Raw genomic sequence first — 26,522 nt, 5'->3', positions numbered from 1 at the left:
TTTCGATAGGCTTCTGCACCTCATAGATCCGGGTAGCCTGTTCAATGACCCAGTCTAAAGATCTTTTCTCATGAAAATCTCTCACGAGCTGGGTCATTATATATTTATGGAGAGCATGGAAAAATGTATTGACAAACTCTTTGCTGTCTGTGCGCACCCTTCTGGTGGTCTGCGCAAAAGCACGCTTTAATTCTTGCACAAACTCTTGTGGGGCCTGATCCTCCCCACATTGCAAATTGTAGGCTGCCTTGCAAGCCTCTTGAGGATTTCTGTGAACAGAAAAATGTTTCAAGATGGCCGCCTTATAGGTGGACCATCTTAAATGATTTTGGTCCTCCAGCCCCGCAAAGAAACTGGAGTATTCTGGGGAGAATGTCCATTTGACGTACTGGATGCAGCTACTGCTGTCCTTCAAATGGAAAGTCTCCATCATTTGCTCATAGAGCTCCAAGTGTTCCCAAACGGAATACTTGGCGTTCTTATGATAAGACGTGATGACACTCCTTATTGCCTTTATTTGCTTCAATGGGTCCTCAAGCAAGGCCCTTTTTCCCTTATTGGCCTTTTTGGTTCGGGTAACCCTGGTCCATTCATCCTCTGACTCAGAGGCACTGCTCCCAGAGGTTCCTGTCTGCTCTTCCAGGTTTTCCTGGATTCTGCCAGCCTGGGAATGGCTGGCAGAATGTGGGGACCTGGCCTCCTGTGTCCTGCGCCGTTCAGAGGAGTCTTCAGATTCCTCGTTGCTACCAGGATTTGATGGGTACCCCCCCCTGACCTAACTGGGCAGATGTTTTCAGGATGCCCTTAATGGTCCTACTCTCCTGGGGTTCCCCACTAAATTGCACTGTGCTTTGGTGCCCATACCCGGATGCCCGCCCCTCCATTCCTGGGAGGTAATGGCCTATGAGCCCCATACTTCTGGTTGGATAGTAATCTGCCAACCCCGTGGCCCTGGGCTCATGTGCGCGAGGGGACATGGGGGTGGCAGAGTCCAGGGACTGAGAGATATGAAGGCCTCTGGTACTAGGGCTTCTGAGGTTATGCTCAGGAGTCTCCCTCTCCCAGCGAACCTGGTCTCTATCCGCCCCTGCTCCCTGTTGCAATGCAAGAGCCTGCGCTTTCAGTTCCTCAGTTAAGGCCTTACTAGACTATCAGTCTCTCCTGCATCGCTACCTGTTGTTGGAGCCTATCATTGTGCTGACAGAGAGCCTCATTTTCTCTCTGTGCCTCCTGATTGGTCCTGGAGTACTGGGCCAGTCTTTGCTGCAGGAGGGTTACCTCCTGAGTCCCTTCCCTACTGGCCTGCTCCTTTCTTGCCCGAGCCTCCTCCACCCTCCTGGTGTGCTCTAACAAGTTGTGGTGTTCTTTTTGGAGGTCACCCAGTCCCTGGAGGGCCAGGTGATTTTCTTCCATTTTCCTTTTTAAGTGGCAGACTTCCTGGCCTAAGGTATCCCTTTCCTGACCAAGAGCCTGCATTTGTGACGCCAGGTCGTCCCTCTGCCTTTGAAAGGCACCAGCTTTCTGACGTTTTTCATCAAACTCTGCCTGGGTATCCAGGTCTTTCAGAATCAATTTATTGCTCTCCTCTTTTTCTCTGTCTAGTTGGATTTGCAGGGTGGCTACCTGCTCTGTGCATGCCCTGTTGAAATTGATCTGTTGCTCCAGCTTTTTCTGGAACTGCAGTAAGGAGTCCAAACTGTCTTGGTGCTCCTTCTGCAAAGCCAGAATTCTGGTATCCTGGTCAGCCTTTTCCTGTTGCAGGATATCCATATCCTTCTTTATTTTAATGATGTACTGTCTACTCTCATTTTCGGACTCCTGGCTTCTGTGCAGCCTCTGCTCAGAAGAGTCCAGATCAGATTGGGTCTCCTGTAATGCCAGCAGTTGCCTACTCGCCAGATCTTGGCCTTCAGCACATTTGTCCTGCATGGCTCCCATATGTAAATATAAATATGCCGCTAACCTGGCAATCTTATTGTGTTCATCTTTGGCTTTAGGAGCAATGTATAGTTCACTCAGGGCCACATGTAATGGACCCTGATCTCTCCATGTGTCTGACCCTGTTTCAGTGACCTGTTGCGCGATGGCCTGCAACCAGACCGTTTGGTCCTGGTGAGTCCACTCACCTCTCACAAATAGCTTATGTAAGAGGTGCTCCCTCGCTATTTTCATGTCTACCAAGGTCGTCATTCTAGAGATTGATCTCTGTCCTGACTTACAGAAATTAGTATTTTATTTTTGCAAAACAGACCTTTTCCTTAGAGTGTCCATTTGAAGAGTGCTTTACAACATAAAACAGCGTGGTGATCCGACCGGATGTATGTATCCCGTCAGTTAGCACACTGTATTAAGCTGCATAAGTGATAGATCTAACCCAGACGTCTGGCTCAAGCCCCCAATTTGTAAGAAGATTCAATTCAACACTACAGCTAAGTCAATGCCTAGTCTGGGATACTGAATGGAAACCCTTATTGATATATCTTTATGTCCAGTTCATGAGTTCTGGATGACTACCCCTATATAACACCCCTCTCTTAGAATCCCCCTGACCCCACTGAGCCAAGAAGTAGTTCTGTTTTGCAAGTTTAAAAGGTTTATTTGAGAATGCAAACAATATATATATATATCCCATTTTATAATAAATTAATAATTGAATATCACACTTAATCTGAGCAGTAATCAATAATGGATAGTCTGGCACTAGCACACGTCTTTATAATCAATGATGAGTGGGTATAGGATGGATAAGATAGCAACAATACTTTTATGGTTTCCAATAGATGCAATGTGTAATGAAAATGCAGTACAGAAAATACTCAATATGATTTCAACAAAACAATGTAATCACTTTTCTCTGGCAATCCACTCCCCCCCTTATGCAATGTAAGGAAATGAAGAGCAGCACACAGTTCTCAGACATGCAATCAAATAGAATTCAGTTCAATTCCCCCCCAGCAGCTTATACAACAGATAGGAGTTTTGAAACACAGGCCCAAAATGCTTTTATATGTGCTGGCAATGAAGTGAGGAATATGCTGAAAATTGTTTTAATTCCCTTTAGGAGGTTCAGGGTGAGTGAAAGATACTTGGGACGAGCTCAGGCTCCCTTTAACAATGCTCTAGTAACTAGCAGGTTAAACGAATTTTTGGCAAAGGAAAGCAAGGAAGCTGATGTTTTCACACGTGGCTGGATTTTTAACCAAATCGCGATTCGCGGCAAAATTCGCGAATGCGTCAATCACGATTACCGCAAAAGTATAAGGAGTAGTAGTCGGTTCTAGGATCGTTGAAAAGCCAAGATTCTAAGCTTTCAGAGGAAAGTTAAACCAAGTTTCTAGCCCAAACGGTTCCAAAGATATGAACTATTTTGTAAAGGTCGTTTTTCGAATTTAAAGTAACTCAAATTGACAGGTGACAGCTGTGCGGCTGCAGAATTGACAAGTGATGGTTAGGAGGCAGTTCTACTTAGATTAAATAGATTGAATTATATCACTGGAAACTAAGAGATTTGGTTTCACACCGTCCTAGCTGTACTGACAATGTATTTGGAAGGTCTAGGTCTCACGGATCGGGTCAAGATGGCTTCGGGTCTGGTTTCACCCCGGACGGTCTCTGCGCACAGCGTCTGGTCTCTGCTCTGCTGGTCTGGTCTGACACTGCTCCTGGCCCGGCTCCTGGATCTCTGGGTACAGCGTCTGTGCACAGCTCCTGGATCTTTCTGCACAGCTTTCTCTGGACACAGCGCTGATCTGCACGGCTCCGGGATGCTGCTACCGCTGTTAGGTTTGCTGGATGCTGAGGCCTGCTGAGAAGAGTTCTCAGTTTGTGGGTTTAGGCCCTTGCTTTGAGTTCTGAATCAAGTTCTTTGGAGTTTTAAAGTCTAAGTGTTGGATCTGGTATCTTCTGGATGTTGTGTGGTCCGGCAGAGCGCGTTGCAGCAACTGGATTTGAATGTCTGTACCTGTCCCAGCAGTCTCTTTTTATGTGTTTTGAAAATGGGTGTGTGCCTGGGCCTAGCAAAGCCTGCCCCTCTCTACTTGTCATTGGCCCAATTCTCCCCTCTCCCATGATTGGGGGAAGGAAATGTTAGTCAGAGTGATGCTGTAGGTTTTATGGGTCAGAGGATCCTCCCCTGGTCAGTTTGCCCACAAATCTATATTTGATTCAAATACATATTGCACAGATATACAGTTGTTTAAAATTACATGCACCCATCACATATCACATAAGGTATACTCTGTTCAAACTCTGCTCTTCCTGGGGGCTTGCATTCAGAAATGGCAACATTTTGCGCTTTTTAACTGGTTTTGCAATATCGGACATTAACCCAAATTTACACACATGTGCGCAAGGAGTATTGACATTAATTGATGAAGTGTCAGATTTTTAACATGCAGACATTTGGAGTGAGACCCTATTTTCCGCTAGAAACCCCCCAGATCATACCACCAGGTCCTAAAACCTCTTAAAATGTGGGCAGAAAAATCACAAGAATTATGGTATCATTTAGATAATGTTGACAAGTCCGCACCATGAGTTATACATCTTTCTTAAAATCATATTCTGGCCAACAGGGGTGTGTCTTCCCAGGTCACATGGTGGAGAAACCAGTCTATCCACTTTCTTTAAGCTCAGCCTGTCCTCAGAGGGGCTGCCCTCCCCGTTTCTGCCAAGAGGAAGCCCCTTTACGACCTCCCCTATAAACCATCTGCCTGAGTCAAGGAAGGGCTTTGTTCAAAAGGAAGCCATTAACGACCACCCTAATAAACCATCTGCCTGGGCCCAGGACAGGCCTTTGTTCAACTCCCTGTAACTGCTCCACCCCTAATCTAATCAGAGAGGTGACAACTCCTTTTGGCAAGGGGAAGAGTGGCTGAGCAGGTTTTAACTCCTGTGAGGGTAGATGTCAGGCAGAATTCAGTTTCATTAAGCCAGGTTTCAGATAAAATGTCACTTTTTGTCCCCCAGTTTAAATCACTTACGATTTTTACATACACATTAAATAATGACTTCCTTCAAGTCATTTCAGAATATAGTTTTACATTGTATCCACCTCTTAGCAAGTCTTTCCTTGGTCTGGTTTTGTTTCATTTATTCAGTTTTACACAAAAGTGTGGTGGTTTTAAAACGCCGGCTTTCTGCTAGTGGTGAGTACTGGTAATGCAACCCTTTTTGGGTTTTAAGAAAATGAATTCCCCACAGTTCTAGGTTGCTTTTGGCAATCAGCATTGCCATTCCCAATGGTTTCAGGCTACTGTGTGGGTAGCCCAATGGTGGTTTTAGGCAGTGCCCTTCTGTGCCCATAACATCGGCAAAAATGGGTGGCAGCCTATTCTTCATGCATTTCCCTGTGCATTTTCTGGGAACTCTGGCCATCATGATGTTTTCAATGCCAGTAATGCACTGTTTTTTTTGGTAGGGCTCGGATGCATGGGTAAAAACATCCCACAGCATCAATGTTTCATCTGCTCCCATGGCCACCATCCACTCCTCCTTTCCAAGAAAACCGTCATGCATCAGATAAACCGTATCCATCACATCCACCTTGCCATTGTCGTCCTGCCCACCTAACTTCAATTAATGGTCAGACCAAAAAATGTTCTGACCAGGTGTAACTTCCATCTTGTACATGTGTCCCTGCATCCTAGTCACCAAACTTGCCACTCATCCAGAAACCTTGTCCAGCCTTTTGACTCGAAAATTACCTTAAAGTGGCTTATGATCTGTGCATAGTATAAATTCTGCTCCCCAAACGAAAATCTGTAATCTTTTCACGGCCCATTGGCAGGCCAACGGCTTTTTTTCCTAAACTACATTTTTCTCAGGACCCCGCAGCAACCTAGAGGCATGCACAATTACATGCTCTGCACATTTGTCATCATCTGGGGACAGTGCAGCCCCTATCCAGACCTTGCTTAAGTCCACAGTAATCACTGACACCCTCCTTTGTCAACTTAAACAACCCTCCGCATCGGTCATTCCAAACAAATTCAATTCAATTTTTGAGGAATTTCCTCATCTCGGACACCTGGTCTGCAAAGTTAGAAACAAAATAATTCTATAATTCCTAGTAACAAACTCAACTTACTCTTAGTCACCTCCATTTTATTAATTACACTAATCATCTCTGCTTTGGGTTTTATACCTTTTGCTGAAACCTCATGACCCAAATATTTCACCGTGTCCTTCCTCAAAACACACTTCTCCCTCAACATCACTCCCCTCATCTCCAAAATCATAAGTAGTTGTTGCAACACCTCCTCATACTCTTCCAAGGTCTCCTCCCACACTAGCAAGTCATCTTGAAAACAAACTTCTTTCACCCCTTTGAACAGTTTGACCAACACCTTCTGGAAGACAGCGGACGCAGAAACCAGGCCAAATGTCAGCCTATGGAACTGGAAAACACCATTGCGAGTAATGAAGGCCGTCAATTTACATAACCCCTCATCAATTTCAATCTTACGATAAGCAGAAGCCACACCCAAATTCGAAAACACCTTCCTTTTCCCAATCATGGCCAGCATCTCAGCCATGTTCAGCAAAGGGTGCCACTTCACTGCCACACAATTATCCAACTCTCAGAGGTCCACACACATATGCAGTTCTCCACTGGGTTTCTTCACTATGACCAACAGAGAAATCCACTCAACACTCTGTGCACACTTAATCACTCCCAAATTACACAAGTTATCAAGTTCTTCTCTCACTTTTTCTCTAAGCACTAATGGCACAGGTCACAGCTTTGCCGCTATCAGTATACTACCATCTTTAAGGATGGTTTGGTACAGCATCCCTCTAACTTTTCCCATTCCCTTGATGAACACCATTGCATATCGTTCGCACACAGACACTGACACATGCAACACCTGCTCAACCGTGTTAGGGTCAAGTCTAATCCCAAACTTATTTTGCTCTCTCCACCCCCAACAACAACGCACCTTTCTTTGTCAAATACACTTTGCGAGGCACACAAATTGTGCATATCACCTCCCACAACCCGCTCAAAGGCATCTGTGGACAATAAGGAGATTTTGGCACCAGAGTCTGCAATCCTGCTGACAAATCTTACACTCGGCACAATCAAGGAAAAAGGACTTTCACATTCCCCCCAATCCTGCACCACATTCACAGTTATTACATCCACATGCGTGTCTTCTGACAAGTATTGGCCGGCCTCATGAATTTAGAATACTTCTTTGGACCCCATATGGAAGATTTTACAGCAGTTTGGAAGATGGCCGCATTTCTTGCACTTAGGACAAATTGCCTTCCTCCCAGGACATGCCGGCCATGCTGCAAAATGTGCATTACTGACCTATCGAAACCTTCAGTACCTCATGGTTAGGATCATTGTTCTCAGCTTTCACCAGCTTGGCAACGCATGCCATGGAGTGCTCTACACGCTTTGCAATATACATTACTTCATCCAAATTAGGATCATCCTTCAACCAAAGTTCATCTCTGATCCTGTTATCACAATGGATCATGCATTGGTCTTATAGGTAGAGCCAACGACACTCCTTTCCAGACTAAGCACTAGCTTAAAAGTTTCCTGTTTTTTTTGCCGTTTCTTGTTAGGTGCTGAGCATGTTCCCCAGTCACCCGTACATCACTACTTTCAGGTCCTGTGCTTTCCTTCTCATGCCCTTGACTTTTTCTGCCCTCCATATACACCCCCCCCCCCTCCCGATTTAGATTCCACTGTCACTAACTGCAGGATCCAGCAGAGGTTTTACCTAGAAATCAGTCACACATTTCCCCAGTCTTCCCCCTGCTTCAGGTGACCTTTTCAATCAGCGTTCTATTGTGAGTTGCATGTTTCAATGCGCTACCTAGTTTTTAGTTTTTACAGAAGGGGCCAGTGAGTAGGCACTTTATAGTAACTCACACAGACATATCCTTAGCTCGCTATCTCAATAGAGATGCTGGGCCACTGTGTCAGAGGAATGGTTGCAGAAGGATTCTGTGGTCCCTTCAAGTGTAAAGATTGGTCACATTCACACAGCCACCAAACCATCACTTCTTCCATAATCCTGGTCTTACATTGCCCTTCATTATTCCGTGTCCCAAATGGTCCATTGTCTTTTGCCTAAGCTCTTATCACCTGCTTTAACCCATGGCGTCTGTACATTCCATGAGTGTTTATGGTCACCCCCTCTTGACAGTGAGCTACAACAGGCATATGTGTCTCTCCTCTTTGTGCCTTTTACACTGCAGGCTCCAGTCACATATTCCAGTCCGGATCTTCTCTCAGTCCAGCCCACGTGCATTGTTTAGTCTTGACACACCATTCTGCCCAATACCTTCCTGCTCTGCCAGCAATGACCTCAGTCTCGTATATGTTTATGCATGGGGTCTGCAACCTTAGGCTCTCCAGATGTTTTGCACTACAGCTCCCATCAGCCCTAGACAGGACAGCCAATGGTGAGTGGCCATAAGGGTTGTAGTACAAAATATCTGGGGAGCCGCAGTTTGCAGAAACCCTGCGCTATACAATCTGTCCTCTCAAGCTCCTTTGTTAAAGCTCTGTGTGGGGGTCCTGGTGTCCCAGTTTCACCCCTGGATCCTGAGAAAGGGCCACTATTTTGTTGCTGTGGTGCAGTAAAACAGCAGAGAGGGTTAATGCAGAGATGTGTGCATAGCTAGAAGGTTATAAATCCAATGTTTGATTGAGCTCTCGGCCTTTTACTCTGTCAGGTTTGATCAAATAAGTCACATCACAGCAACATTAAAAGCTTTTAATGTGAGGAGTCATTTCAGTTTGCAGTGCGTGTCTTACTGTATACGTGGTTAATGTTAATTATATAGATGACCTCATTGTTTATTGGGCTAGGAATCGGACCCTGGTTTATTAGGCTAATGGAGCTTTGCAACAAACATACACCAGGAAGTGTGTATAGAAAGCTCCTTATGAGATTGCTCGCACTTCTAAGCACCAAACTAATAGGGTTTCTTAGGACCCAAAGTAATGATACTCAATATAACAACATGGGAAGGAGGAAGGGCGGAGTCAGCTAGAAGGGGGATTGACTTCAGAGGCCAGCACTTAAGCCATGCGCAATCCACCCCAGAGTAAGGGTGCAGGGTAGGAGGCAAGCCATAACCCAGACACCTAGGGTGATCAGAAGAGAAAGCTGTGGCATTTTCTTTATGGTGCAAGACAAGTCTTGCACAGATGTGTTTTCGCGCCCCTTGAAAGAAGACGGGGATACAGGATACTCTGATGGATTCCAGTATCAAGCGCCATGAAGATCAAGGTTAGTCCTACAGCACAGACCCATACATTTTTTGGGTTATTCCATCCTCCCTTCCGCAGAAAAGGAGAGATGCTGGACTTCTTCTGAAACTCCCAAACCTTTCTTTTTCTCTTTCTCAGTCCGCTCTTCCTTTCAGTACTTTGGTGATGCAGAGTTTTGCTCTGCGCGGCTTCCATGCCATGCCACAGGGAGTGATTTTAATAATGCTATAAATACCATGTCTGTGCGTGCTTTAATGCAGTGTTCGCAGAATACTGAACCCATTTTCAAGTACGAAACACAGAACTCAAAGACCTTGCCAACATACTTCTGAAAGAGCAGGGCTAAGCCTGGAGTCCACGCCTGGCTTCCAAGTGCTTATTTGGCTCGGCTCTCGCCTTTCTGCACGACATAGCACCCACACATCACACACGGGTCACTATGATATGCCAGTCCTCGGCCCCGTGCCAGTGGAAGCACAGGGCAGGAGGGATTTCAACACGAAGCCCCAGCATCCCCCAAAGCACCAGATACAGTAGACTGTATGTGATTGCATGAGGGCAAAAAACACTGTTGCAAAGAAATACCGGTGAAGACATTGTATAAAATAAAACATTGTTAACGTTCCAATGCAAAAATAATTGTCAGTGCAATCTCAACCTGAACTTACCACCCGACTGCAAAAAGGATAATTACTTTTTCAAAGTTCTGGTCTTCTCCTACCCTGCTAACGTGAAAGTTAAGGAACTAGTCTTACAAGAGGTGAAAACGTTCTCCCTCAAATACACATCCTCAAAGGCAGCACCTTCCCAGCCGACTTTTACCCAATATGAACCCTTCTCTACCCCGCTCCAACCATATCCCATACTTTGTTTATATCAAAGTCGGGAGGGGGGGGACAACCCCCATACCCTCAACTCCCGTTGCTCTCTCACTACCACTGACCCTTCAGACAAGAGCCCTCTTGCTCCCGGCAGAAATAACAGGAACACATGTTTTAGCTTAGATCGTATTTAGGTGAACCTCCTACCCCCCCATATCCAGCTTAGATCTCTTGGCCCTCCTACCACGCGATGACTACTGCCCCAAAAGACTTCCTCTTTTCCCCGGTCAGAAATAACAGGAACAACATAATTTATCAATAATGATCAAAAAGAACAATATTTTCTGGGCTTGGTTTTTCCACCAGTATTTTTTGCATCAGATGGGTTCCTGGTGACCGACCAGTCCTTCCTCAATCACTTGCATGAAAGGGACACCAAGCTTCGCTTCTGGTTCCACAGGAAGCACAGCCAAACTAATACCGTTACTACCACTGGTACCAGTGATCCATTTGCAGATGAGTGGCAGGGCGGGAGGGATAATCCCCATGCAGGATTTTGAGCATCCAGTCGCGCTTTGGAAAGGGAACCATTGGCTTTTAAATGGGAAAGTGAGGTAAGGTTCCAAGAAAGTGAAACTGACTGAGAAACTGTTGCATACTGGGGGAGGAGGGGTAGTACTGGTAACCAAACAAGAACAGAGGCAATCAAAACTGAAATCAATGCTGAATGTTGGGTCACAGATCACAGAATCCGAGGAAGACTGGCAAAAGCTGATCATGAGCAGCTTGATAACAGAAGTGTACAATCCGTTTTTTTTACCATAATTCCCGACAGTCATTCTTAAATTGGTTACAGTTGGAAATAACGGCTTTCATGGAGCGTGAGAGATTGTCTACCGAGCAACCCAGTGTAGACTGGGAGTAAGGGCACCAGAGTAAGGGCACCAGACATGGGGTTATGGTCTCTGTGCTCAGATTTTCCCCATTTCCTCTACCACCTGACAATGCGACACCCCTTTCAAGAGGGCACCCTGCTCACCCAAGATGCCACACAGAGGATGACAGAATTTCCACTGGAAAAACTCCCAAGTGGGCAAAACCTTGCACCAGAAAAACAACAAAAAAACCCAGAGTCCGCTGGCACTGTCGTAGAAAAAAAGGGGCGCAGAACAAATGATCCACCTACATCCCAGCACCTTATATTAGAAGTTCTTTACAAGCACTGGTGGAAGGATTGCGCAGGTCAAACACACAAGAGCATCACCTTGCTTGCCCAGCCTCCACGGAAAGTCACGAGAGACATCGCAACTTACTGAATTAAGTACTATTTCACTGCGTAATAGAGCCCAACATGGGGGGCCCAGCCCTCGCTTGCAAACCATCCTGCATGCCACAAAGATGGTCCTGATACCAATGGTCGGCCAGATAGGCGTACCAGACAGACAATGGAATCGGTTCTGAAGCCCCCAGACGTCATACTGGCCTAAACACCAAGGCACGCTACAGGGATGGCCCAGAGACACTGGGAGGAGGGCACTGGGGGCAGAAGTGGCATGCAGCAAAGAGAAAGCAGACAGATGAGCACGTGCTGCAAAAAGAACAATGGAGGGTACGTAGAGAAAGGGTGAAAGAGAGAAAAGGTGCAAGAGAGAAAAGGTGCAAGAGAGAAAAGGTGCAAGAGAGAAAAGGTGCAAGAGAGAAAAGGTGAAAGAAAAAGTGAGAGAGAAAAAGTGAGATAAAGGATGAGAGAGAAAGTTTGAGAGAGATAACCAGGTGAATCTGGCGAAGACCTGAGCTTGTCAGAAGGTTTATAGCCTTTTGTCTTACTCTGGTGCCTCACCAATTCAGTCCATGCAAAAAGGAAACAAGGAAAGTTCAGGAAGCATTAATTAAAGGAGTTTTGGGGTTGCACTGCTGTTCTTTGGACAGACACAGGGACTCGGTTTTGGGGGACGCTTGACTTTGGAAAGCACACTAAACATTGCAAGAAACAAAGCTGTTTGTGTGTACAGAATCTGGTATCAGGCGTTTTTGGGGTAGGTAGGCATGGAGTCGGTGAGCAAATGCAAACATCCTTTGAACGTCCCCTTTTTAGGAGTTCGAGCCTTTGTCTAGGTATGCATCATTGAAGTGCACTGAAATGGTTAATAGCAGAAAACCATGTGCAGCTCAAATATAGCCTCAGGGGATAGAGCGGCTACAATAATTGGAAAGAAGGCAACAGGGCAGTTGTCAGCATGTATCTTGATACCTGGAATAAAAAAAACGTTTCACCTGCATCCATTTTCAATGCATTCATGCAACAGGCCAAACTTTGCGCTGGTCCCACAAAATGCATTGAAAGCATGTTTTTTTTGTTGTTGCACTAAGAAAGTGTTTTCCCTAGTGCTAATACCATGCAGAAATGCACTTGCACCAGTGCAAAAGGTTCTGGACGATGGACCCATTGGAGTACACTGCAGACACAAGCCCGGGATCTGAGCCCCATTAGTTTCTATGTATCCTACGGGGACACGTTGCTGTTCAGGCAGAGTGAGGACGAGATTTAATGGAACAAGAGAAGCAGAGGCTGACCGAATCCTGCCGTTAGCATATTAGATCATTAGGAATCCAGGTTTTCATTTTGAAATGGTTTTTACCCAAATACAGAGAGAAATCAACCGGATTAAAAAGGCAATGCGGCCTCGATTAGCTTCATGTTGTCGGGTATGGTTTGCTCTGCAGGGGAATGGAGAGGCTACACAATTAATGTGTGCCCTTTGAAATTGTCGAGAGGACTACAGAGATGTGAATCCTGTCAGCATCAGGAGGAGCTGTTTGTTTTGAAGATAAACATTGATTTTGGCTTGATGTGCAACAACCCAGCTCCATGACCTTCCCAGTACAGGCATCAAAGCACTAGATGTTTCATTTGAACAGAGGCAGTAAAGCACAAGTGCCACTTTTTTTATAGAGCAGATTGAAGTGTGGATAAATACAGACAGAATTGTTGAAAGAATAGATACCATAAAACTGGAAGCCTTCAACATAATACCTTAAAGTTTAGCAATAGCTTAATATTTAGGAATTTCAGATAGATCAGATTGGATAAGATATCTTGACCTACCAAAAGATTTTGCCCCGTTTGGTGTTCTTTACAAGATACTTGATGTATTGCAATATGCCTCACAATAAACCTTTTTTGCAAACATAAAACATCACACATTCTCAATACAACCTTAATATTCCATTGACAATCATTTAAGAACAATGTTTAAAAAGTTCAAGGCAGCAATAGATACAGCAGTTTTCTTTGACCTTAAAATTGAATGCCAAAATTGATCAGGAAAACCTAACGTGTAATACTATGCATATTGCAAGATCTTTTGTTTTCTCAACAAGCTTAAATGCGGGCATTCCATTATTAAATGTTCCAAAGTCTCCACTTCTTCCTGGCAAAATCTACAAAAGCTTTCCAGTCTAGTTACCTTTGGTTTCGCAACAACAACTTAAAAACGAAACATTAAAAAATTAATTTTAAACTCGCTGGACAGGTGTTTAATTAAATACTTGGGTAAAGTGTAAAAAGCTCCAATATCATAAAGTGCTTGTGCAGTTGATAGTCAAAAATCTTCTTGCGATTGCCAATCCAATCTATTTCAAACACTTTTCCTTTGTCCTTTAGAGGAGAGCGCAGAGTTCCTCCTCAATTTCATTTCTGGACCTACAGTGGGCCTCCCGCTTAAGATCCAGTATAGTGGAATCTCACTTGTATTCAGGTGATGAGGTGTGATCTGGTGCATCGCCCGTCCCTGTGTCGGGCAGGTAGCAGCAGCTAGCAACCCTACTCTTTGCCTTACTGCGCCATCCACTGGATCCAGAGCGCACTTGCTTATTTCAGGTGAGATATCCTGCTCTGACCTGCCTCTCATCACATCGCCCCTGCAGCATAAGGGTCTAGGCAGAATGGGCGCAGATCCCCAGGGTAGTCACAAGGACCATCTGCCAGGCCATAACACAGAAGAAGCATGTGCCACCAGCACCATGATGCCTGCAATGCAGTGAGGGTAGGAGTCGAACCTCGGCTTTAAACATGCTGTCCCAATAGGACATGTTCTGAGTTTTGCCACTGTCTCTAAACAAACACTGACACAGCCAATAGTGATGGTCCAATACATTGTAAGAGTTCATGATGACATTTTATGAGTTTATGGACAGAAACACACTTGGGCAGGTCCGGGGATCTCTTCAGGGGAAAGCACACAGAGGGTGCAGGATCGGTAGATACAGATGTAAGGTAAGAAGAGGGAGGACAGGTGAAGGAATGACTATGAAGATAGATGAATGAATAGGGTATGGTGCTGGGACGACGAATACTCGATTTTGAAGATGTATGAATGAATGAATGACATTAAGGATATACGATAGTGTTAGGGTGTATGGACGATGCATGCAACCGTGTGATAGTGATGAAAGGTGTGTTAAATCACCATGCCGGGATGGATAGATTAGTGTGAGGATAGACGGATGTAAGAATGCGAGTCCGGCTGAATTATCCAGGAGGATTGATGAATAAGTGAATTAGTTTGCTTAGTGTGCACTAGAGACAGAACATGCTAAGAGAATAAAGCTGTAGCAAAATATCATGTGGGGGCGGGGGGGGAGGAATGGCGGCTGCAGAAAACCCATAGGTGGTGAGAAAGTGCATAGTGAGGAAAGAGCGAAGAGAGCTAAAGAGTGCCCAGAACGGGAAGAGGAGGAAAGAGCTCAAGAAAGAGGTAAAGGGGCGATATAAAGAGAAATATGGGAAGAAAAGAGAGGCGTGGGGAGCAAGAGAGGAGGGGGGGAGCCAAGACAGGAAGGGGGAAAGCCAAGAGTGAGGGGGGCAAGCCAAGAGAGTAAGGGGGAAAGCCAAGAGAGTAAGGGGGAAAGCCAAGAGAGGAAGGGGGAAAGCCAAGAGAGGAAGGGGGAAAGCCAAGAGAGGAAGGGGGAAAGCCAAGAGAGGAAGGGGGAAAGCCAAGACAGGAAGGGGGAAAGCCAATAGAGTAAGGGGGAAAGCCAAGACAGGAAGGGGGAAAGCCAAGACAGGAAGGGGGAAAGCCAAGACAGGAAGGGGGAAAGCCAAGACAGGAAGGGGGAAAGCCAAGACAGGAAGGGGGAAAGCCAATAGAGTAAGGGGGAAAGCCAAGACAGGAAGGGGGAAAGCCAAGAGAGTAAAGGGGAAAGCCAAGAGAGTAAAGGGGAAAGCCAAGAGAGTAAGGGGGAAAGCCAAGAGAGTAAGAGGGGAGGCCAGAGACCGGGGGAAGGCAAGAAGGGGAAGGCAAGAATGGGAAAGGCAAGAATGGGGAAGGCAAGAATGGGGAAGGCAAGAGGGGGGAATGAGGGAAGGGCAGAGGGGGAGGAAGTGTTGGGAAAAGTGGAAGAAAGTGAAGGGATCAAGGAAAGAGATACATGGAGAAAGATGGAGAATGAATAGTCAAGCCAAATCTTACACATATTTGCCAGACTCATCTAGCAGTACTGGCCATACATTAGTGTCCTTGCATTATCACAAGCATCTGCTAGAGACCAAGAAGACTGCATGGCCACCTATCCAAATTGGTGGGCATGGTGGCTGAAGCCAAATTAGCCCAATGGTGTTGCGCACCTAGTGTCACTTTATTGGGGGATGATCCTATTGAAATCATTCTTGTTTGGGTGTGAAATGAAAAAGCGAAAAACAAGGCGGAATAGGTGCGAATGCATAAAACATGGAAGACTGTTCAACCTCTGCAGATGCACGAGCTCCACAAAGTAAGCAGTTAACGCTAGAAGTGTGCATGTCTACGACGTAATATTCCCACTTTGTGAAAAAGAGCACATTCTAGCTTCATCCGTATATGACTAAATGCATTATCCTGTCAACATCTCTCCACTCAGCAGCCTTGCCATGGAAAAATAAAACTCCCACCGCCAGTGATAAAATGTGTATCATGGGGTAATGGATTAATGAAGTGTGCACAGTGTGGTCAGTTGGAGGTGCTCACCACCCTTTATGGGAGAGAGAAAGAATCAATGGGGACTGGTGTGGCACGGTCACATCCTGATGTGTCAACATTAGGGCATAGAAGGAAGGATCCGACCTGCTCGCCGTCTTCACAGAGACCTCGTAACTTGGACTCAAGGACAGCCGTGTGCAGTCTTACACCTGGAAACTACATTTCCCAGAATGCACCCCGAGCAACCACATTGGCCCGCAGGCTGGAATTCAGAAACGAGCAGGTAGTGGGGCACTCACCAAACAAGTACTCCAGCACCCATACCACAGGAGGCACTACAGTCCGCAGAAGAGAGACCACCGAGCCATCAACCATTGCGAAGGGATTTCCAAGATGGCACGCCATGCTGTGGATGCTCATGCAACCTTCTGGTTCTGATTAAACCCAGGCAGAAACCATTACCCCATGAACCAATCACTGACTTTATTCAACAAGCTTACGATAAACGGAATTAAGACGCCTGAAAGGACTAACCAATCGTGGGAGGGGTACAAGAACAACTGGGGAAGTACCAGTCAGTCTCACAAAATATCCCAAAGCCTCATGGGCATAAAAAGGCACTTGGAAAATTCATTGTTCTGGACCTGGAGGAAGCAGACTTGCCTGCGGATGCTCCACTCATACGAGAGGAAGCTGTTAAAGAGTATCACTGGAAGGACTCCTGCCTGGTGGAATGCCATGCAGGCCCAGAGAGGCTGGCGAATGTGGCATGCTAAGCCCTGGAAGAACTAAAGGAGGAATGCTGACAAAAAAGGTACATCCCCTCCTCAAGTCCCTGTGGGAATTTGAGAGCGCCAACCACTTTCCATCAGCAATCCCTAGGCAAGGACGAAGGCTCATGGTAGGAGGACAAAATAATCTCAGCTGGCTGAAAAGAAGGATCCCAAAAGGGCATGGGTTGAAGAAGTACCCATTTAAAGCCTAGGCTCCCCTTGGGAACTATTTAAGCAATAAGCTCTGTCCTCCATCTAAAAGGCATATGACATTTGATTGTCCTAATTGTTACACTATCTACTAAAAAGGTATTTTCCTTCAATTTTCTTACCCAACGGATGGTTTTCAGTAGCATTGATGGGCAGGAATAGACCATTCTTGAGTAGGTATAGCCGACTACAAAATAACACTACCTCGAATAGCAATGCTAGATTTGCCCCTTAACCATGAGGTGCACCAATACATCATGATTTAAGACTATGCAAACACTGTGGAGCAACTGAAGTGGCTTGTTCTTCACACCGATGAGTACTGCCCATCTCTCTTTCAGGTCAAAAAACAGATTAAAAATCATCAAAAAGCAGTTTTTCTTTCAGGGAGCGCTGGTTTAGGCAAGTGACCGATCCTTCTGGTACCTTTGCCGTGAGACAGAAGTTTAGACATAACCTGGTCTTCTGTACACCTATGCATTGCATTTAAGAAGTGGGGTCATAGTGGGCTGCTGCAGGGCATAATATCACCACTCTGTTGAGAAGGCTGGCTGCTGTTACAGACTTGCGGGTACTTAGAGCGGGGAGGTTATGGGGGGCCAGTCCTCAACCACCCTGGTAAAGCCTGGCTAGATGCTGGTATTTCCCCAGGCTGTCAAACAGCTCCCTTCAAGGAAAAGGTTCTTAGGCAAAAAGTATTGGCACACAGTCACCACTTGGTTTCTACTTGATTTCTATAGACTGAAGGGGGGGCATGACGTGGGTTGGAGGAGGGCCGAATTAGATTATACATTAAGCATGATATGAGGATATGATGTGTCATGATTGGAGGCTGGGATGAGATGCAACTGGAGACTATGGTCCTAAGGCAGAGAGAATAAAGATATCACCAGCAGGTGTCACGATTCACAGGGTGTTGTCACTTCTGTTCAGGGGGGGGATCTCTTTTCCATGAGGCTAGGGTAGTGCAGCCATTAATCAATAGTTCCCTAGGGTTGGATTAATGTGGGAAGACCTCCCCCTCTGGGGATACGGATGATCACCTGGGGTACAGCCCAATAAATGTTGCCACTCCCTGACATTCCTTACCCCTCCCTAATGTCCAAAACCACTACGTTGAGAGCAAGCCTATGTATTGTTGGAACACAGGGCCTAAGACCAAAAGTACTAGGCAGGAGACAAAGATCATGAACTCTTCATGATCATGAACACTGGTACATGGACGCCCCAAAGCAGCATGAGGATATAAAGAAGGATTTGTGCAATATACATGGGAGGAACTGGACATAAAGTATACAAATGAATGATAGCCTATTAGATCAGAGAAGCCCGGCTGTGGAGCCGAACACAGACGTAATGAGAAGCACAGTGATGGCAGGAGCAGCGACATCCAGTCCCGCTGGGGAAAGCAGCCGGCATGCTAAGTATCCAGCGCGGAGATTCAAAAGCAGACCAAGCACTGTGGGGAAGAGGAAAACAGCAAGAGGATCACAAGGAAGTTCTCCGCCCTCCGAATGAAGACATACCACATCCCGAAGCCAGCAAGACGACACAGAGCTACAAGTACAGAGGAGAGAAGCCAAATGATCTGGAAAAGTGTGCCCTGGTCCCAGGATGTCCGACAACATACCAAAGCCCTGTAAGAGTTTAGGGGAGGTACATAAAAACCAGCCGGGACACAGGCGTTGACACAAAGGAAAAGGTGGCCTTTCCCCAGCACAGTATGAGCAAGGACGTGAATGGGCATAACGAAAGAAGGATCTGGGACCCCAGCAGTGAGAGGGCTAGCATCCGAGGCAATCTTCCTCGGTGCATTGGTAACGAGGAAACCACTGACCGCCAGAGATGGGTCTCGGACCACAACAACAAGGAGAAAAGCATCAGAGGAAATCTTCCTCAACACACTGTTAATGAGGAAACCACTGACCATCAGAGAAGGGGCTGGGACCCCCAACAATAAGGAGATCAGTACTGGTTTATTTGGAGCTTGTTGTCAATCTGATTGGAGACCTGGTTGCCCTCAAGCCCACCCTCTATTGGGAAAGACTTTGGAAAACGAAGGGTTTAGAGACATACCATGACGCTTTGATCCACCTAATGTCATTGGAGGGGGGGCAAAAGCTGGAAATGGGTTGAACACTTGGAGCCAGAGGTTTATGGGATTGCCCGGCAGACCAAATAGGACCAGCTGAAAGTAGATTGAAAAAAGATGCAAGAATAAGAGCAAGGGAGCATCTTGAGGGGAAAGCAGAGTCCCTAAAACTAGGGCTAGACTACCTTGTGGTTTAGGTGATGGCCGGGCTCAATATCTATTCCGACAAGATTATGCTACCATATGAACGATCATTGTATTTGCGCCTGAGGCTGGGGATACAGAAAACAGCATCTTTTACAAAATCATGGACTTACACTGGGTCGGGGGTCACTTTAGTTTGGAATATAGCGACCTTGCACATTAGATTGAATTTACTAGTGTTCACGTCAGAAGCAAGGTTTTTGGACACAACAGTGTCCGACTGTTTGACATTTGAATTTTCATTAAATTCCTTTGAAGCAGGGATACCCCTCTTAACTTTAGGGACAGAGGTCATTTTTCCAACCCTGTTAGTGGTTAATAAAGGTTTATAACCACAACTATGTCACCTTTGTGTCCGAGTCTTAGGTCTGCACCCTTACAATAGGAAGATGTGGGATTCTGTTTGAACTACAGAGGGATAGAGTCCTACCTAAATTACGGGAAGGGCCACATAAAAATAATTAGGAATTAGCAGAAGGCTGATGAAGGCCCTACACAAACAATGTAGCACAATTAGGAAGTAGGGCAATGGCATTTTTGGCCATTATTGTATGACGGCAGTGAGCCAAGGAAGCATGAAATCAGAAATGTGTTTCTAAAATTCAAAGCAGATCTCAGTAATGTACTTTTTTCATTCAGCAAACGTCAGCAATTACCTTTCAGCAATATGACCCAAAGAAAGGGTCAGAGCTCTGGCAACAAGAAGATGCAATTATAAAGGCAAGAATTGTGAAACATTCTAATTGCATAAAAACTGTCAACCCAATAATTTACTCCCCAAATACAATTTGAGATTATGTATATTTTCTGCCATAATTAAAAATCTAAATGTCTCTCAATAAGAGAATTTGTCATAGTTTCCTACGAAAGGCTTGCTTTTCAGCCAACAATCTGATGAAAAAAAAACTGCATGACTAAACCTAGCCCCTCCCGCCCTCAATATAAACAGTAGTTGGGTCACTCACTTCAGCTGGATTTCATATCTGCCAGCGTTCTGGGCCTGTGCGTTCCTCATCACCAGCGTGAACACGTCTTCATTTTGCAGGATCTCGATCCCCTCTTTCTCGACCAGCTCGCGTCCATCTTTCAACCAGTGGACAGCTGGGAAAGGGTCCCCGGCGATGGCGCACGAGATCAGCACGTTCTCCCCCGCTGTCGCGGTCACAGACTTGGGCTTGCTAATGAACCATGGCTGGATTCCATCCTGCGGTTCTACAGCAACAACACAAAACAAGAAAACAATCGGTGCTCGAAAAATGGTGGGGCTTAGTCTCGGTCACAGCAGAGCAGGAGAGCGAACTGATAGAGTGGTGTGGCATAACTATTCCGACAGCTAATCCGATGGATAAGGGCAGTTTGGCTGGCACTGCCACAAAAGCATAGCACTTAGGCCAAGTCGCCAAGTTCCACAGACAATACAATATACTTCACAACCAACTGCAGTCATTCTAGGTGGCAATGTGTTTCAGTCCTGGTTGAGGCCCAACCAACCACATCGCTCCTCAGTCTACAGTGAACCTCCAATTCAAACCGAGACAAGGGTGCTTCCAGGCTGTCCGAGACAAGGGCGCTTGGCACTGTGTGAATTTTTGGAGGAAAACAATTGCAGCTCTCACTTGATCCTCATCGATAATTTATTTGACCTGAGAGGTCATCTGCACTCCCCAATGACTTCATTTCATGTTATTTCCAGGTGTATTATTTACAAACCACAATGCAGAAATCAAGTGCCAAAAATGGACGTCACCATGTTTCACACTTGCATCACTTAGCAAACAATACAGTGTTCATGTTAAAAATGTGCTGCTCTATGGTAAGCATATTCCCCCACCTGGCATGCACGTTCAGAGCTATTAGCGGTTGCAATCATAATCTCAATATTTAACAATATAATAAACTAGTGTAAGAGCCAGTGTACACGGGCCAAAGTGCAGGTTTTCATTGAGACAGTAGGACCACTACATATCCTAATGCAACAGTTCCCCCTAGCGGTGACAACAGGTGAAGCTATGGGAATTGGCATTGTCTCAAGGCAGCAGCTCCCTCTAGGGGTATCAACAGGTGAAGCTTCTGCATCGGACAAACATACATCTGCCCTTTTCCTATCTTGTTAGCAAGATGTGTGTTGTCCCTGTATGTTTGTCCGAAGCAGTCATAGCTTCGCCTGTTGTCACCACTAGAGGGAGCTGCTGGCTTAGGATATAAAGTGGTCCCACGGTGTAAATGAAAACCTGCACTTTGGCCCGTGTATATGGGCCTGTACACTAGTAGGATATAAAACAATTAAGTTATTTTTCTTGTTCTAATTAAATTATTTTAGAATATTTGATGTCATGTGAGCACCACAGGGAATATTATGAGGTGCAGTCTCATACGGCATACCAATGGCAAGTACTAGGGAATTGGTATTGATGGTGGGGCATTGGTACGGGTAACTGGACTCTGTGGAATAAAGCAAAGAATGTTGATCACACATTGTTGGTAGCACTAATCACTAGTACGAATGAAAATCTGTTGTAGTGACTCAACGCAAAGGCCGCCCATTCGTTTAGGGGTATGAAACCTGAAGCTTTCCAGATGTTTTGGGCGGACTCCAAAGGTGCCTCACTATCTACCATGATGGGTATGGACAATGGGAGTTGTAGTCCAAAATATCTAGAGAGCCAAAGGTTGTGCATCCCTGCGACTAGTACTTAGTGCAATTACAAATGTCACAGGTGGAATCAAGAACCCATGTTCCCACTGGTTCTGCCCCATCAGGGGCTGGTGCAGCTACGCGGTGCTCCAATTATAAAACCTGATGGAACAATCGCCAGAAATAGGAGAAGGACTAGAATCCATTACGTCCTTTTCTTTCTACGTAAACATACCATTGCAGGCAAAACTGAAAATACTTTTCTTTTACGTTTTATAGTCAAAGTGTTGCTTTGACCACAATATAGTGAAATCATGGAATTGTGCGAACTGACCGCAGCCAAAGGTTTGCATGGACAAAAAGTCCTAAAAATGCTACCACCAAAGGTTCGAACCACCAAAAGTTCGAACCTTTGGTGGTAGCATTATAGGTAAGTATAAGTGGTACAGTGAGCGGGGATTGCAGCCCCCGTTAAAAACAAAGAAAAGAAAAAGAAAAAGAAAAGGACCCTGCAGCACGGGTTCCCGATCACAGATGTGAAAGGGAACTGGCGCCGCAGGGACTCAGCGTGAAGAAAAAGGTAAGTGGGGTATGTTTATGTAGGGGGTGTGTTAATGGTGTGGGTGGGGGGGTATGTAGGTGTTGTGTGCGTGTGTTCACATGGGAAATGTGCAAACCTTTGGTGGTTCGCACATTTCTTATGCAAACGTTCCGGCCGTGGGAAAATCAGCCGCGGTCGGATCACGCAGACACAAAATCATGGTATGCAGACATGTAACGATTGTTTAGAACAAGCAGATTGGTGTTACTTTTAATGTTGGCCCACAGCATGTTCTGTTCGGACCTAAACATTAAACAGAACTGGAATTAAGGAAACAGCATGGAACACCACTGGCAGACCATTGGTGCCTGATCTTCCCTCCTGGAGAGCCTACTGGCCTAAATTCCCCAATGAAAGGCTTTAATCGAACTAAAAGGACAAACTAAAAAACACTAACAAACCCACCTCTTTAAAGAAACACACACATCACGCAGCCTTTGGATGAAGGGAGGCCCTCTGGGTATGAAGACAGGAGTATGCAGCCAATTTGTTTTTGTTCAGATTCAGCAGAACTGTATTTTAGAGAGATAAAGTGCAAGGCCCTCCTACATGCCACTAGACCAGGAGGACAGAAGGACTACAGGCACATTTCAGTCTTTTCTTTGTGCATTCCCACATCGATCAAGGAGCCTGGGAATTTTCAGATGTGGCGATTTGGCTTCCAGCTGGTGAGCGGGTCAACTGGGTTCAACACAGATTGGTTTAACATGCTCCACCTCCCCCCACAACCCCGCATGTGGCATGAAGAAGCTTGGGCAGGCAGGAGATGCCTGGGCTGGCTTATCTCACAAGCTTCTTGAGCCAGAAACCAGAGCCAAGAGCTGCTACTTTGTCCTTGGGTTGCTGGGAGATACAGAAAAGGGTGTCAAATGATATGGTGATCCCTTAATTCTGAGGTAGAGGGCACCACCTTGTAAATATTTCAATTATATGTAATTGGTCAACTACTGCTTGAGGTGCAAACCAGTAGCCACCATACACATTTGCATATAAAATACTGAAACATTGTTATTCTGTTCTATAAACACATAAAGCTAAGTGCTATTTTCAATTATCCTTTTATATCATATTTCCAGCCGTTTCTTAGAGACGGACATGAATTTGGCCAATGCATTTTAGACCACAGGTCCTTCTTCAGAGCAAACTGTCAAAGTGGTCAGGTTAGATGCATCTTGCTGTTGTGTATGAAATTGCATCTTAGACCAAACTTTCCTTTGGAAGTATTTCTCACTTGCAACTCAGTTACAATGTAACCTTTTTCTTTCTCATTCTGAACATAGTCACCAAGAAAACGTGTTAAATGAAAAAACAGCCCTTCATTCTGCCCTGCCTCTTCAAGTCGAAATAATCCTGGGTGACAGTGTTTCAGAAGGCCGGCACGCCACTGTCCAAACAGTAGATCACTCCAAATGTTACCTTGGAGTGCGGGAGGATGAAACAGCTTGCTCCTTCCTTAGAATCCTTAATTTCACCCAGGAGACTTTGGGCAGCTTGATATCCCGATATAGTGTCAGCAAATCCTTCTGCAGTCCAATGATGATTCGCCTAAAGGGGAGGTCTAAACCCCTCACGTATTGATATTGATATGTTATTTCTATCGCGCTCATACACAAGTGTTTTATAGGCTACCACAGTCGATTGGTTCCTTTCAAGCATTTTGTAAGAGTGCAATTTTGGCTGCTGTGATTAGTGCATTTTGGCTGGTGAAGTCAGTCCTAGAGTGATCCGATTATAGAAGTGGAGAGGTGGGCAGGAAGTGGCAGTGACCCAAGATTCCAAGATGGTGGGAACCTTCTCTGGACTGTGCTACTCCAAATCCACCTCTTCTCCTGTCTGTCCTACATCTCTAGTAATTACAACTCTGGTGCGCCCCTCCGATTGTACTGGCAGGGCTAACATTTGAAGCACAGGCCCCTTCCTACCCCTAGGGCACAGGAGCTGCTATGGGGTTCAGGCTGGGCCATCACTCCAGGTCATTTGGTTGTAGCCCCAGAAAGAAGCTCAGGGCTACAACCAAAAGGCTATCCCCGAGTCCCGACAGTCCCAACATTAGAGTAGCTCCGGATCTTTTCCAGACCTAGCAACACCCCTGCCCTTGGGCCTGTCTTGTTCTCTGTGGAAGATGACCAGCCTTTCCCGGAAACACAAGGGAGTTCTAGGCAGAGCCTAAACGGTTAGTTTTAGGTAAAACCGGGTCCCATACAGCTTCTTCACAAGGTCCATGAGGAAGTGTAAAACATGACAGCATCCAGTTTTGGCCAGCATAAACGTTTATTCCTAGGAGACAGTATGTCAAAGCAGACAAGGTTTAGAATTGTTTTTACTAATCACACTGCCACTTTTCCTGGGGGCGGGGGCTACAATTATATTGGAAACTGCTCGTTTGCTCTCATGATGATTAGCATTTGTATGCAAAAATTGGCCAATACAAACATTTGAATAAGTGTGGTCTTAAACATGCCATTAGAAATCCTTTGGAGGGCAGCTTATTGAAGTAGTCATGCATTATCCACCTACATTCTACCCAACTGTACCATGCCTGCAGCTAATTCGGCATTCAAATTCAGGTGCACACATTTTAGTGAAGAAATCGGTTTTGACTCTTTTGCAAGGGTCACCCCAGTGCTGGCGTGCTGCTGGTGTGCTAATTGTTGAGGCTCAGCAGCACGTATGCAGGGAGTGTGCTTTAGAAGGATGTTGGTAAGTTCAAAAAGGCCCATCTGGGTACAGACCCACGAACATCGGCTTGTTAAACACCACAGAGCACTGTCTGAAAGGGAAACCGTTTAGCACATCTGACATTTATGACAGACTACTTTCACAAGCGCTCCTACAATTTCAGAAATAAGGGAGATTTCTCCCAGTAGGTGCAATTTCTTCACACTACCACAATGCCAAAAAAAAAAAACAGTACAGTAGAGATTAGTGTTGTCATTCTGTTTATCACACTCAGGGCGAGGTTTGCATTTTACGGCATAACATTGTGTTCACACTTCTTTTCTGTTTGCTTGCTCCTGTGTTTTACTGCGACTGCTCCCCTGCCTCCGAGCTCTTACCCTGTTTTTACAGTACTGTGCACCCCACCCACCGATCGATCTCTGAACTCAAGTCCAGGGGGACCTGGGAGGGACAGGTAAGGGACTTGGCAAGGGTGGCAAAAAAGGCTGTAGCCGTCTGTACCCCTCAATGTGTGCAAAGCCGCAATAAGTCCCCCGCTAGGATAGCATTGAAAATACCCTTCCACATACAACCTGAGAAAAACCAAAGGTTGAAAAAAAGAGACCACGCCATCCGTGTCGCCCGCACACCCCAATACCCACGAGGGGTTCGTTCACCTCAGATGTACTTATAGTTCATGTAGTACACAATATTCTCCAAGTTTCATTCAGTGATGTGTAAACCAAAAGTTTAATTCCATAAGGTGAACAATTAAGTTAGTGGCAATCCCGAGAATAGGCCTGTGCATTTTTGACCACGGGTCCTTCTTCAGGGCCTTATACCCTTGCTTGTCACAAATTATCCTCGTGTATCCAATTTGTAAAAGCAATCAATACAATCATCACATCGAAATTGAGCATAGCATTAGATAATGCCATTACAAAAGAAACGAAAATCATTTTTGTTCACAATAGCATTTTCATCTGACATTATAAGAGTTTCAACAATGTTCAATTAAAGGGCGCCCACCAAGCAGCACAAGACATACATTGACATAAAACAAGTATGAAAAGAGATATCAAAAAAAGAGAAAAAACAGAGAACGAACATTTCACCGACATCAGTATTCATGGTTGCTTACATTGCTTACGTTAAAATGAACACTGTTATTGCCATCACAGTGTCGACACTGAGTGTCGATTGCTGTTTGTCTAAATTGTTAAGCAAATGAGCCAGCTGGACAGATCATGTGGCTAATATGATGTGACCGTACCACCTCCTTCCTGCGTGCGAGTTACCACTAATGAATCATTTCTCTTTTTTCTGCATT

At 45.4% G+C, this 26,522-nt stretch overlaps 1 protein-coding gene across 4 annotated transcripts in view; it reads right to left on the bottom strand.

Moving 5' to 3' along the window:
- MYLK (myosin light chain kinase) overlaps positions 1 to 26,522 on the bottom strand; it is a 1,914,870-nt gene that overhangs the window by 699,134 nt on the left and 1,189,214 nt on the right. For all 4 annotated transcript variants that reach the window (XM_069616671.1, XM_069616673.1, XM_069616672.1 and 1 more), the window contains one exon: positions 20,264 to 20,510. In XM_069616671.1, the coding sequence (XP_069472772.1) occupies positions 20,264 to 20,510 (247 nt within the window). The remainder of the gene's footprint in view (positions 1 to 20,263; positions 20,511 to 26,522) is intronic.

This window comes from Ambystoma mexicanum, chromosome 9 (assembly GCF_040938575.1).
Source record: "Ambystoma mexicanum isolate Mex_15411 chromosome 9, UKY_AmexF1_1, whole genome shotgun sequence".
NCBI lineage: Eukaryota > Metazoa > Chordata > Amphibia > Caudata > Ambystomatidae > Ambystoma > Ambystoma mexicanum.
This window is presented reverse-complemented; position numbering and strand designations above follow the sequence as displayed.